Here is a 12,433-nt window from a genome sequence, read left to right on the forward strand (position 1 = left end):
AAGGTGCCAGCTCAGGGTGCTGTGAGCTTCATGGATCTTCAAAATTGGCTGATATAGAGGTTAGACTTCTTCTGGTGGGCAACTTCAGTTTAACTGTTTAGTGCTCAGAGCTTTACAGTTTAGAGTCTGGCTAAGACTTTGGCATTTAGGTGTCCTCCTTTGGTTAGTTTTTGATCCTATGGGGATTTTTTCACCCAGGGAGGGAAAACAAGGTTCAAGCACCGGGTATATCTACAAGGGGGTTTAGATATCACTATAATGGTGGTGATTGGATGTAAGATAAATTTTTTCTCCTTGCCAAGTTTGGCCTCTTAAGGATCAGGTTTGTAAATATCTGCCTTTTGTCATGGTAGCTAGGTCCTCCTTCAAGAGTTCGGGAGGTCGGCAGGTCTCCGTGTTGGCGTTTTGACAGCTTTAGCTTCCCAGGTGGGCCCCTCTCTTCCATTCTGCTCCAGGATTCATCCCTCCTTAGTATACACATATGTCTGAAGACAATTGTGGGTTAAGTCTATTGCTTTTCAGCTCCGCTCAGGATGGGTTGACCTATTACAAGTTAACAAAATGTCTTTTTACTCTCATTTTACCTTTTGAAGATTTGTCTTTCCCACTTGGTTCCCCAGTGTAGTGATGTGACATGCCCTGTTTCCAATGCGATATCTTCCTTTAATGCATGGGATGGATCCTACAAGTCTTTCACCCCTATGGGGTACTTTTCTTTATCTCTAGAAGTGTTAGGTGCTTATTATTTTTTCTTCGGTACACTATCCAGGTTCCCAAAGATGGTATGAATTTAAGTGCTTTAAATGTTTGACTGGACAAAGGAGGCGTTTATTTCAGATGAGTTTTGTCCTAACCTATTAGTATAGGAGAACTTTGTTCAATGTTTTTCCCCTCTTTTAACCAGTTGGTTTTGGTGCCCTGTAAGGAACGCTGGAATTGGCACTTTTCTTGTTTTCTTGCAGGATTTGACTGCCTTATAAGACAGTTTTTCGGGCAGCCTAGTCTTAGGCAATACTCTTGCGGTCAGCTGATTAATTTAATAAAGGCTTTTAAAATGTTTCCTTTCCTATTATTTATTTTATTTATTATTGGCTCTATTGTATGGATCATGTTGTACTAATGAGATGCAAGGGCTTTGAACTTGCATAATATGAGCCTCCTGTCTTGTCATAGAATAACTAATCCCCCACACTAACGTGAGATGGGGGTTTAGATTCTATTAAAGACAAGGAGGCGATTATTATCCCACCCTCCCACCCTGTATATGATATGATATATGTCAATTGTGATACGCATGTACACAGGTGGTTCAAGTAAGAACATTCTTTGGTTTGTTGTTCTTCCCAACCACCCACCCTTCTTGCTTGTTCTTACAGCTACGAGTTGAGGTTCTGATCAGGAGTGTGGCTCGCAGTTACAACTTGTGGAGTGCGTGATTAAGTCCTCTCCAGAAGAACTTCGGCATAGATTCAGGCTGCGGGAAGGTGGAGATCTCCAGTTTCGATGGATCCTTTCTCCGCGCTACGCAGTTCAACCGTTTCATTGGACTTCTGGTGCAAGACAGCTGCAGAAAGAGGGGTTGGGGTTAGAGTAATGGACATATGTAGAGGAGGGTCCGTGCTCATTGGTCCCCTGCAGGGCATGACCTGTCCTCCATGATGGTTTGGGGAGTTCCCCATACATTGACATTGAACTCTATCTAGTTCTGTTGTGGAAACTTTTTGTTTGTAAAAGTATTTTCTTTGCTGCTGTGGTTTCAGAGTAAAGATTGTAATGCATAATAATCGCCTCCTTGTCTTTAATAGAATCTAAACCCCCATCTCACGTTAGTGTGGGGGATTAGTTATTAGGGGAGATTCCAGAGGCAATGCTAGCATATAACAGAAAAAGGGTACATACCAAGCCGTTAGTTAAAAACGTATGCACAGGATCTGCAGGAGCAGAAGCAGGCTCTAAACAAAGAGACAGAAAAAGCAAAGACAAGCAAGTACGCTGGGCAACTTGGATTGACCAGAAATAAGGGTGTACTGGAATATGATAAGGGGTCTCCAGGGATTAAGGAAAGCCCTTGGGATAGGTACCAGCAGATTACTCTTAGCAACAGTCATACAGCAACATCATCACTTAGGCGTGCCGAGGAAACTGTTGTACTCGGTGCATGGGTAAAACTGAAGACCATATACTGAGGCTGGTACGACTTCAAATGACTAGGCGAAGGCAACAGAAGTCTTTACCTTATCTGAACGGAGACCAACCCAGGGTCACACTGTAAAATGGATTCAAGTGGAGACACCACAGTGGACCAAGATGTAAACAAGTAGAAAGCAGCGTTGAAAGAAATAACCAGGTACAGGACAGGATAGGATGCAGACACTAGAACTAAGGACTGAAGTTGGGAAATATCGTAGGCGAAGAACAAACAGGGGAGCGTCAACAGACTGAGTTTGAACAAGGAAGAGAGAAAAGCAAGACAGAAAGATATCAGAAGCTAGAACAGGTAGGTTGCAAGGCAAGGAGCCCAGAGGAACAGAGCAGAAGGCAGAGGAGTGTGGCAAGACTGCCAGGCTGGGAGGCCCAGAGGAGCAGGGTGCAAGGCAGCAGAGTGTAGCAAGACTGCCAGGCCGGGAGGCCTAGAGGAGCAGGGCGGAAGGCAACGGAGTGCGGCAGAGCCATCAGGTGGGAGCCCAGAAGAGCAGGGCAGGAGACAGCAGCAGACTGGAGAGGGAGCAGCAAGCATCAACAGCAACAGGATTCAATGGCCAAAAGAGGATTTCCAGGAAAGGTCAAAAACTGGTAACAGGAGCACCAGCACCAACTCCCATTGGAAGCAGTTGAGTGAGCTTATAAAGACCCTCCCAGCCAGCAGGGTGGAGCTGATTGCAGACTCTGGCAGCTGTGTTCAATTAAGCCCAGCCCAGGCTTCAGTAGCCTGCAGCAGTGGTTTCTAATTAAGGGCTCTCCAGTTCTCTGCAGCCGAGCCTGCAGTAGATTCGAACAGGTGAATGCAATCAGGTCCTCTGCAGCTCTTAGTAGCTTGCTGCAAACAAATGTACTTAGTATGCCTCCTCCAGCCCTCTGCCTTTTGGACAGCATACATGTCCCAGATTGCATTTGCTAGTTTAACCCAAAAGCAGGAATGGAACATGCACTTAGATTGGTCCAAAACTGCAGCGATAAAACAAGTAAATAAATGCAGAGGCAGTTTGCATGTTTTAACTTTGCAAGTGAGTCTCTGAATGTGTGCATGTAGCGGTGCTGGGTGGCAGATGAGTTGGATCGTGACAGTGTGGCAAAGTGTTGGAAGCCCTGGGCAACAGAAGATGGCTTGTGAAAAGCATTGTCTTGTATATGTGCCATGACTTCCCTTGCTCAGCCATGTTCTTGCCTTTAGCAAGGTACTTGTAAGGACTCGACCTACCTGTAGGGTTCTCTGTTTTGTACTGGTAGTCAAAGCTCCCATCCCCCAGACAATTCTGCCATCCACCCTCCTCTCTATAGCCTGTGATGAGTGGTGATGGCCATCAAGGGGGAATACCTTGACTCCTCTCCAATTCCATTAATATGAATGCGTTAAAACACACCATTAATTTGTTAGTTTAAGGAATTCAATGTGTGCATAAGTCAGGCTTGTGTTAATTCACAGTGATGACCGCATTGCCCATGGGCCTATTGGAGGTATTGCTTGAAGCTTTCATATTTTGGGAAAACAAGAGAGGCTGACAAGCATTTCTGATTGGAAGGGACTGCACAGGCCTAACAGTTTAGGGTTGGCGAAGATCAAGTAGATGCAAACTATTCAGGGTTTGAGGAGGCAGGGCAGTTGAGAAATATTCATGCCTGTAACAGGCAGGTGCGATAAGTGTGCAGTGTTGAAGATAAAGCGCATGGGAAATGTTCACGGAGGAAGACACAGCAAGTTAGAAGTGTTCAGGTTTGGAAGTTGAGAGCAGGCGTGGGAGTTGATTTAGGCAAGACATAGCAAATGTGTCTTGGGCGAGAAGTAAGCACATGGGTTCCTGAGAAGCACTGAATAGAAAGTACTAAGCTATGAGGCAATCCGGGGAACTAAGTCATGTAGGAAGTTTAGATTAGATGTGTTCAGGATTGAAGGCATAGGTCAAATGGGACGTGTTCAGGTCCAGGAGGTACTATAGATGGTGAATATTAAGGTATGACATGTATCAAATGTTACAAGGCTAGAATGGACAGCATTCAGAGTGGACAAAGAGAGCAGAGTTGATTATGGTTGAAGTAAGAAGAGCTTAAGGGCGATAATTGAAGCTGACCTACGGGAGGATAGTTGGGAGGTGCTTGAAGTTGATATGGATATGGAAAGTGCTTAGGGTTCATCTGGGAAGAACAGGTGGGAGGTGTGTAAAGTTGATCTGGGAAGGACATGTGGGAGCTGTTTGGGATTAATCTAGGAACGGGCGGTGGGAGGTTCTTAGGGTTTATCTAGGAAGGACAGGTGCTTAAGAAATATCTAGGAGGGATAGGTGAGAGGTGCTTAGGGTAGATCTAGGAAGGACAGGTGGGAGTTGCTTAGGGTAGATCTAGAAAGGACAGGTGAGAGGTGCTTAGGGTCTAAGAAGGGCAGGTAGGTTTGTAGGGTTGATCTACGCCAGACAGGTGGTTGGTGCCTGTGGTTAATCTAGGAAGGACAGTTGGGAGATGCTTAGGGTTAATCTAGGAGCGGCAGGTGGGAGATGCTATGGGTTGATCCAGGAAGGACAGATGGGAGGTGCTTAGGGTAGATCAAGAAATGGCAGGTGGGAGGTGCTTAGGGTAGATCCAGGAAGGACGGGTGGGAGATGCTTATGGTCTAGGAAGGACATGTGAGAGGTGCTTGACGTTTAAGGTACGGGACCGATGCAAATGGTTTAGTGTGTAAGCATGCAGCTAACATGGATTTAAACAATCTAAATCACGTTATTGTGGTGGACTTTTGACAAGGTAATTGCAGGGCCTAAAGAGGTTCCCATCTTGTTCCCTCCTAGGAATGTCGGAATGGGGCTCTGCTCCATGTTTTCCAGGGTCGGCGGCATCATCGCACCCTTCATCCCCTCACTGGTGAGTGACTAGCTTCCTTTCATTCATGAATCATTTATGATTGGTGCGGACATATTTGTAAGGCTATCTAATGTGTGTGTGTGCATGCTTGTCTCACGCCACTAGATAAAACCTGGCCCATTTGATTTGTGACATTGTGAGTGGCCAGTAATGTGGAATGAATGGACTGGAATTCCATGATAATGTACGATGTCGATGATCAGGGATTGAGTGGCACTCTATTGATTTGTGAGGCAGGTGTCTTGGGGCTGGCGGAGGTCATTCAAATGCATGAAGTACATGCCATCGAAATTAGTAAGACTAGAAATGGTATTAGGCAGGTTTGTGTGAATGAGTGCATGAAGAAGCGTCATTCCGTTGTAGTATATGTGACCAGTGTTGTGGCAGTAGATGAGTCTGTACTGGTGATTTAATCTCGCCAGTGCTGAGGATAATTAACATTGTGTCCATCATACACTTTTAAGCTTAATCACCCCCTTGACTCCAATTTGTCTTGTGCACAAAGAGTTGATCAGACCAAATGCGCCTTTGGACCCTAGAAAGAACTGTGTTTACGTACTCTTAAGCGGGCATGGCAGTATCATGGATGCTCCCATTTCTAATCGATTATACCATTAGTTAAGAAGCCTCCAACATTTCATCCTGGACATGCACCTTCCTTCCTGTTGCTGTTCTGACTTTCTCACCTATTGAGGACTTCTGCCGTTGAACTAGTGTTTTTCTAGTGGCTGCTTGTTGCCAGGCAGTGTTATATTTGCGATTGTGACTAGCCCCTTTCTCCCTTAGTGTAGTAGCCCTCAGATAACTCATTAATAATATGAAAATACTTTTTTCTGATGGTCTCCACCATCTCTGTGATCACCTTCAACCCGAAATTCTGGGTGCTCCACACCCACTCACTTCCTCCTAGAACTCCTAAATAAGGGACATGTTGGTTGCACTCTTTCACTGTAAAACTGAATCTCCTTGTCCTGTGACATAGGTGGTTACAATCCAAAAATTGAAGTGGATACTATCCCATCCCTTTCACTAAGTCTGGCAGGAAGAAGTTCAAAAGGCAAATCCTGGTCTCCAACCCAGGCCTCGCTATCACTGATACCTATACCAGTGTTTCCTCCAGACAGACCCTTACCAACATACTCTGTCGTTCCCTCTCCAGGCCTATGGACCTCTCATATGGTCTCTGTACTCTCTCCTTCTTCCTCTTCTCCCCTTAATGGCGGCACCTGCTGTGAGGCCCTCCTGGCCCCCTTCCACTCCTCTAAGACCATCATTAATGTCTACTTAAATGGCACTGTCTTGGTCCAGGGCCCTCAGGCCAATCTCCTCCACTTTGATAGGCGCTTCCCGCGCCTTATGAACTCCTTTTCCTCTCCTGCTATCCCTTCTTACCCCTCTCTGGCTCTTCTGCCACCTCCTTCCTCTGCCACCTCTTCAGCACCCCTGCTGCTTCTCTGGCCACCCGTTTGCCTTCCTCCTGTGTCACCCCTCTGCCACTCTATTTTCCGTCTGACTGCCCTGCCGTCTCTTCCTTCCTCCTCTTCCCATCCTCGGGACCTCCAACACTTCTGCAGGGTGTACCTCTGGCCTGTACCCCTCCCCGGAAGTCCTTCAAATGTAGCAACCTGCTCCACATCGCTACTCTCAACTCTCATTAACTGTTAAACACTCCTCTGACATCTGTCGTCTCTTGGAAGAGCTTGATTTGGATGGGCTCGGTCTTGCCTAGACTTGGGTCACAGCCAGCTCTGTCACGAGTTTCAACACTCTCCTTCCCAATGCCTACAAGATCCTCTCCGAACCCAGAACCAACAGTCCTGATGGGGGTGTAGCATTGATTTTCCCAATGCAGCACTACTCCTCCTTTGAATGCCTGGTCTGCAGGCTCTCCATCTCTACAGCCTCTCTCACTGGGGGCACTATCTACAGGCTGCCTGGCCAGGTCGCTCTCTTCCTCTGAGTGGGCGGACCTCTCCTCCTTGCTCTTTGCGTCTATCGCCCAACTTCTCCTCTGAGACTTGAACTTCCCTGTGGATGCTACCGCCCCTTCTTCAGGACTATTTCGCAACCTCTGTAATTCTTTCTCTCGCTATTCTTCCCTCTGACCGAACTCACTGCAGGTCACACCTTACATGTTCTGATGTCCTCAGACTTCCCCTTCTCTAACCCTCTCACCACCCCTCTCTCTTGGAGTGATCACTTTCTCCTTTCTTCCCACCTCTTCTCTGCAGGTCAAGCCGACTCCTGCAATGACGCCTACCTTCTCGGTCATCGACCCATGAAGCGTGTCTCAGTTGAGGCTTTTACTTCCACTTTCTCTCCTCCTCCTTCACCTTTGGCTTACTCACACCCTGACCCAGCTCTCTCCAACCTTCATCTCTATCTCTAACACTCTGGATGTCCTTTCCCCTGTCATGAGGATCTGCTTGAAGACCAAATCCAAGTGCAACTCTTGGTACGATTCCGACCTCACCATCCGTAAACGCAAGTGTAGGGTGGCGGAGAGGAAGTGGAGAGCCTCTGGCGCACCCCCCGACAAACTGGCCTGCCGCCTGCTCCAAAGGCAGTACAGACTCTGTCCTCTCTAAGAAGAGGACTTACATCCAAGCCCGCATCTCTGCGGCATCTAACAACTCGGCCAAACTTTTCAAAATCTGCAAGGAGTTGGCCAATCCTGCTGCAGTCACTACCTCTCCTGTTCCCTCCCAGGCCCTCTGCACGGCCTTGACCTCTCATTTCACTGCTAAAATTCAGGACTTCCTGTCTACCGTCTTCCTCCACTTTCTCTTCCTCCTCCTCAACCATTCCTGGCCCGTCTCTCTTCCTCCTTTCTCCTCCTTTCCCCTGTTCATATATATCTATCTCTATCTCTTTCTCTTTCTCTCTCTCTCTTTCTCCCGCTCTCTCTTTCTCTTTTTCTCTCTCTCTCTCTTTCTCTCTCTTTCTCCCTCTCTCTCTTTCTCTTTCTCTCTTTCTCTCTCTCTTTCTCTTTCTCTCTCTTTCTCTCTCTCTGTCTCTGTCTTTCTCTCTCTCTCTCTCTGTCTCTCTCTTTCTCTCTCTCTCTCTCTCTCTCTCTCTCTCTCTCTTTCTCTCTCTCTATCTCTCTCCCTCTCTCTCTCTCTCTCTCTCTCTCTGTCTCTGTCTCTCTCTCTTTCTCTCTCTCTTTCTCCCTCTCTTTCTCTTTCTCTCTCCCTCTCTTTCTACAGTAAGAAAGGCAGAATATTCTAAGAGAAGCCCAGATGAATTAACCCCATGTGAGCAAGCTCTAAAAGGCATGCACTCATAGCTTAGTGTGCATAGCGCTTAAGATTGGCTATCTAAGCGCTATATAGGTGCCATAATGTTCCAAACACTCCAATAATTTCTATTACCTACAGAACTGGGGCCTCCGCCCTGCCTGTCTATCTACAATGCATAATGTGACCTACCACTCCTACTAGGCCTGCATATTCCTTGTAGCTCACTACTGTGTAATGGAAGTGCTACAACAGACTACTGTCAGCATTTTTGGCACATACTTTGAATAAACTATTGGCTTTCAGCGGCTAATGCTGTCATCTAAAGCCCTGATTGGCAAATTTGCAATTTTGTGTATCACTACACAATCTAAAGTAGGTACAAGTACAGTTGGTCGTAAATATCAATAATTCTATGCACTGGTAAAGGAGCAGACAATAATTGGCATTTCTGGGTATTTGTGTGAGCCTATTTAAGGATGTTCACCAGATTAAAGTGTCTTGTGCTGAGCAAATTAGGAAATATAAATCACATCAAACACTTCATTCATCACCTGGCGCATCTGTATTGCTGGGGTGCACTCCGCCATTGATTGTTCCCTCAAGTTCTGACTCAGCACCGCTAACGCGGTCTAGTTTATTTCAAACATGTCCGCCGCTGGAAGGTTCATATTCCCAGTCCTCCTGGCAATCGGCACGTTGTAACCATGAGTTTTCACACTCTCCCTTTGGGTCATCGCTTTTGTTATTTCCCTTTGGCTATGCTGAGCTCTGCCCCTTGTTTCCTCATCACCGCTTTCCGTGGCTTGGTGTTTTTTTTTTCTCTCTCTCCTCTCTCTCTCCTCTCTCTCTCTACCCTTTCCCCCCACCCCCATGTGGGCTTCATGATATCAAATCTGGCCGCAGTGCACTAGCATGGGCGACCCCTCTGGTAACAGGTTAGCTGAAACAGGCACAGTTTGCTATATTCAGGTGCAGACTTAAGGAGGAACTCAAGGACGGGTTTGCCAGGATCCCACGTCCCTACACATTCTACACACTGATATCTACAGTTCTCCAGATTGAGTTCCACTTGGGGGAACGCAAGACCGAGAAGAGGAAGAACAGGGGCTCTCTTTGGGCCCAGGCCTCCCCTTCAGTGGCGGATCAACCCACAACGCACCAAGCCAAAGAAGAACCGATGCAGATTGGCACCACCAGAGCACCCCTCTCTCAAGAAGAGCAGAAACATCGGAGAGATACAGGGCTCCTCATGTATTGCGGATCCTCCAGCCTTTTGCTTCGGAAATGCCTTGAAGTGCTTCCAAGACGCTCATGAAACTGGCGACCTCAGTCCTAGAAGGGATGGGTGTGATGCTGGAAATGCATCGGAGGGACAGGGCCTCCGTATCCTGGTCCTTTACTGCCTTTTATTGTGTGTTCTGTTGTGTTTCCCATGCAGGAGTTCATGTGGGACTCCTGGCGGTGTAGCGCTCTCTTTTGGTTTGGTGTACAGACCCATGGGATACCCTTATGGCACCCATGGGTGGGGATGCAACCCTGTGCCCCTAGTGTATGTTTTTGGGCACCTGAGTGAGGCCCACAGAGCAGGGTATGGGCTGGTGGCAGCTCCATGCTGAATTTGACAGGTGCTCTGAGTATCCTCCATTTTGGGATACCCAGGCACTGCCATTGGAATCAGTTGATTCCTGATAGGAAACAAGATGGCCCCTGTGGCCTCTTGCTTTCTATTGCCTGTTACCTTGTTTTCCCAAAGTCCTGAGAAGCCCTGACTCTGTCCCTTCCCCCTGACTGGCTGTTGGGTGGAAGTTCCATATATGGTGGTGTTGTGAAGTCCAGGCCAGAGTGGCTGGAGCCTACCCAGTGACTGTATATCGTGGGTAAACCCTGTGGGTGGGACCTGGGTGAATGGAGTGTGTGACGAATATGCATTCTGTGTTGTGGATCTGGTGTTTGACACAATCACTGAGACAGCCCTGCCCGAAACTGGTATGAATGCAGTATGGAGTGTGGAATAGCTGGGTACCTGTCCCAATACACATACATTGTTGTGAGTGTCTGGAGAGAAGTGAATGGCCTGAATGCACTATGCACCTGATTGGATATTTGCCTGCATGAATGCCCTTCTGAACGATTGGTTGCCTGAGTGTGACCCAGCAGAATGAATGAGAGATCAACTAGTATATCTGGGGGCCTCTCACTGCTAGAATTCGTGTTCAGAAGCTGAATTGAAACTGGAGTTGAAACTGAAGCTGAACCTTGAAGCCCTGCTGGAAGAGAAGTCTTGATGCTGCTCTACTTCATCAATCTGAAAGCTGCTGTGTCTCCAAGGACTGACCGTGAGAGGACCTGGTAAGGCGCTCTCTTCCCGATCTACGAGGGACCATCATGCACCTGCTGATCTTTGCCAAAGCTCCCTGGTAGACAGACCTACGAAAGGCTGCCGACCGGAGACGGGGACCACCGCTGAATCACAAGGAGAAGCACCCGGACACTGTTGTCCATCGTCGTCGACGACTGCCGTCGCTGACCGGAGCCGCCGTGCTCCCTTTGCCCAAGTAACATTTGATCCAAGGACGCTCTCGCCTGCAACGTCAACAGTTTTGTCCCGGCAGAGAAAGTCGAGGCCGCTGACATGCCGAGGAGCAGCCGCCGGTAGGTTTCCCGCCACCTGACGACCGTAGAGATGCCGGACGACTCGACGCCCTTGCTGGGCCACAGTTCTTCACAATCTCTTTGTGGTCCTGAACTATCGTCATCGGGGTGCCCTGTACGCCTCTTCCTTGCAGGACGCCAACGCTCCTTCGTCACCGAGCACCGTTAGGAACGAAGCTGCCGCCTCGCCGTCGTCGTTCACCCCTTTTTCCTTGTGGGATCTCGACCATCTGTGGCTCCTGCCTTAAAGAGAGCCGCTCAAGAAGGATCCGTCGACAACCTGACGACAAACTCTACTATTCCAGGTACATTGGGGTTGTAGAACTATTTCAGAAGGAAATAAGACTCATTTGAACAATATAAGGACTATATCTTTATTTACAGGTTGCCCAAGTGGGGGGTCTCCACACAGAATTGTGCCTAGTTGCTAGGGGTCAATATTCTGCTAATTGTTCTAACCAACTGCTTTCCTCCTATATCTATTGTTGGTTACTTTTATTCCTTGATCTGTGTGACATTTGACCAGTGTATAGTTGATGCATTTTAATGAGATCTGATAATAATTGTGGTACCATTTTAGGACTGTATGTATTTGCCATTGTAGATTTTCTGAGCACAAATTGAGTTATTGTGATAGTGTACATAACCTTGAATATTAATTATATAAAGACTGTGTTTTAACGAATACAGTGTGTGGACTTTCCTTTGTGGGGGCTTCGGGACTACACTGTACTTAAGAACCATCCCGCAACACCTCCTGAGAAGCTAGGCCTTGATTGCTCGACCAGCACTACCCTATAGAGAATTTTGGCTGGGGTCCTCTTTGCCTCTCCTCTGCCATATAGAGAGCAGGGGTACAGACACCCCCCTCCAGTCTTTACAATGGGTTACCAATGTTTTCCTGACAGTCCCTATGTCTCCTTGGCTATTGCATCTTTTCAGGGCACAGAGGATTCACGATTCATGGCAATATCTCTTCAATTGTTTGTGACGAAAAAGAAGATCGGCACGCTCAACCCCATAGATTGCGGGGCGGCTGGGAACTTTATGGACACCCTGTGGACTAAAAAGGTTGGCATACACTGCATAGAGAAAGAGGAAGACGAAAAGGTAGAAGGGGTTGATGGCTCTCCTCTAAGCTCCGGACCCATCATCCACAGTACAGAGATGCTCCAGGTCACCGTACGTCAACATACAGAAGAGATGTCTTTTGACATTATACGTGCAGCTCATTTCCCAGTTATACTGGGGATATCCAGGTTAGGTAAACACAATCCCTCGATCAATTGAACTAATAATACTCTTGGCTTCCATTATTCATATTGTAAACAGAACTGTCTATCGAACATGAGTTATGAAACAGGTACTCTGCCTACGGATTCTCAGGTAACCCCGAAAGTACACTGTATACCATCAGATCTCAAAGAATTCAACTAAGTGTTTTCCGACAAGGACACTCATGAACTTCCACC

General features: G+C 47.4%; 1 protein-coding gene across 2 annotated transcripts in view; it reads left to right on the forward strand.

Moving 5' to 3' along the window:
• SLC22A15 (solute carrier family 22 member 15) overlaps nt 1–12,433 on the forward strand; it is a 398,229-nt gene that overhangs the window by 365,481 nt on the left and 20,315 nt on the right. Inside the window, exon 10 of one of the 2 annotated variants that reach the window (XM_069635638.1) lies at nt 4,998–5,070. In XM_069635638.1, coding sequence (XP_069491739.1) covers nt 4,998–5,070 — 73 coding nt within the window. Of the gene's footprint in view, nt 1–1,376; nt 1,817–4,997; nt 5,071–12,433 lie in introns of those variants that run through there. The other variant, XM_069635639.1, reaches the window with a different exon arrangement.

Source organism: Ambystoma mexicanum, chromosome 7p, assembly GCF_040938575.1.
Source record: "Ambystoma mexicanum isolate Mex_15411 chromosome 7p, UKY_AmexF1_1, whole genome shotgun sequence".
NCBI lineage: Eukaryota > Metazoa > Chordata > Amphibia > Caudata > Ambystomatidae > Ambystoma > Ambystoma mexicanum.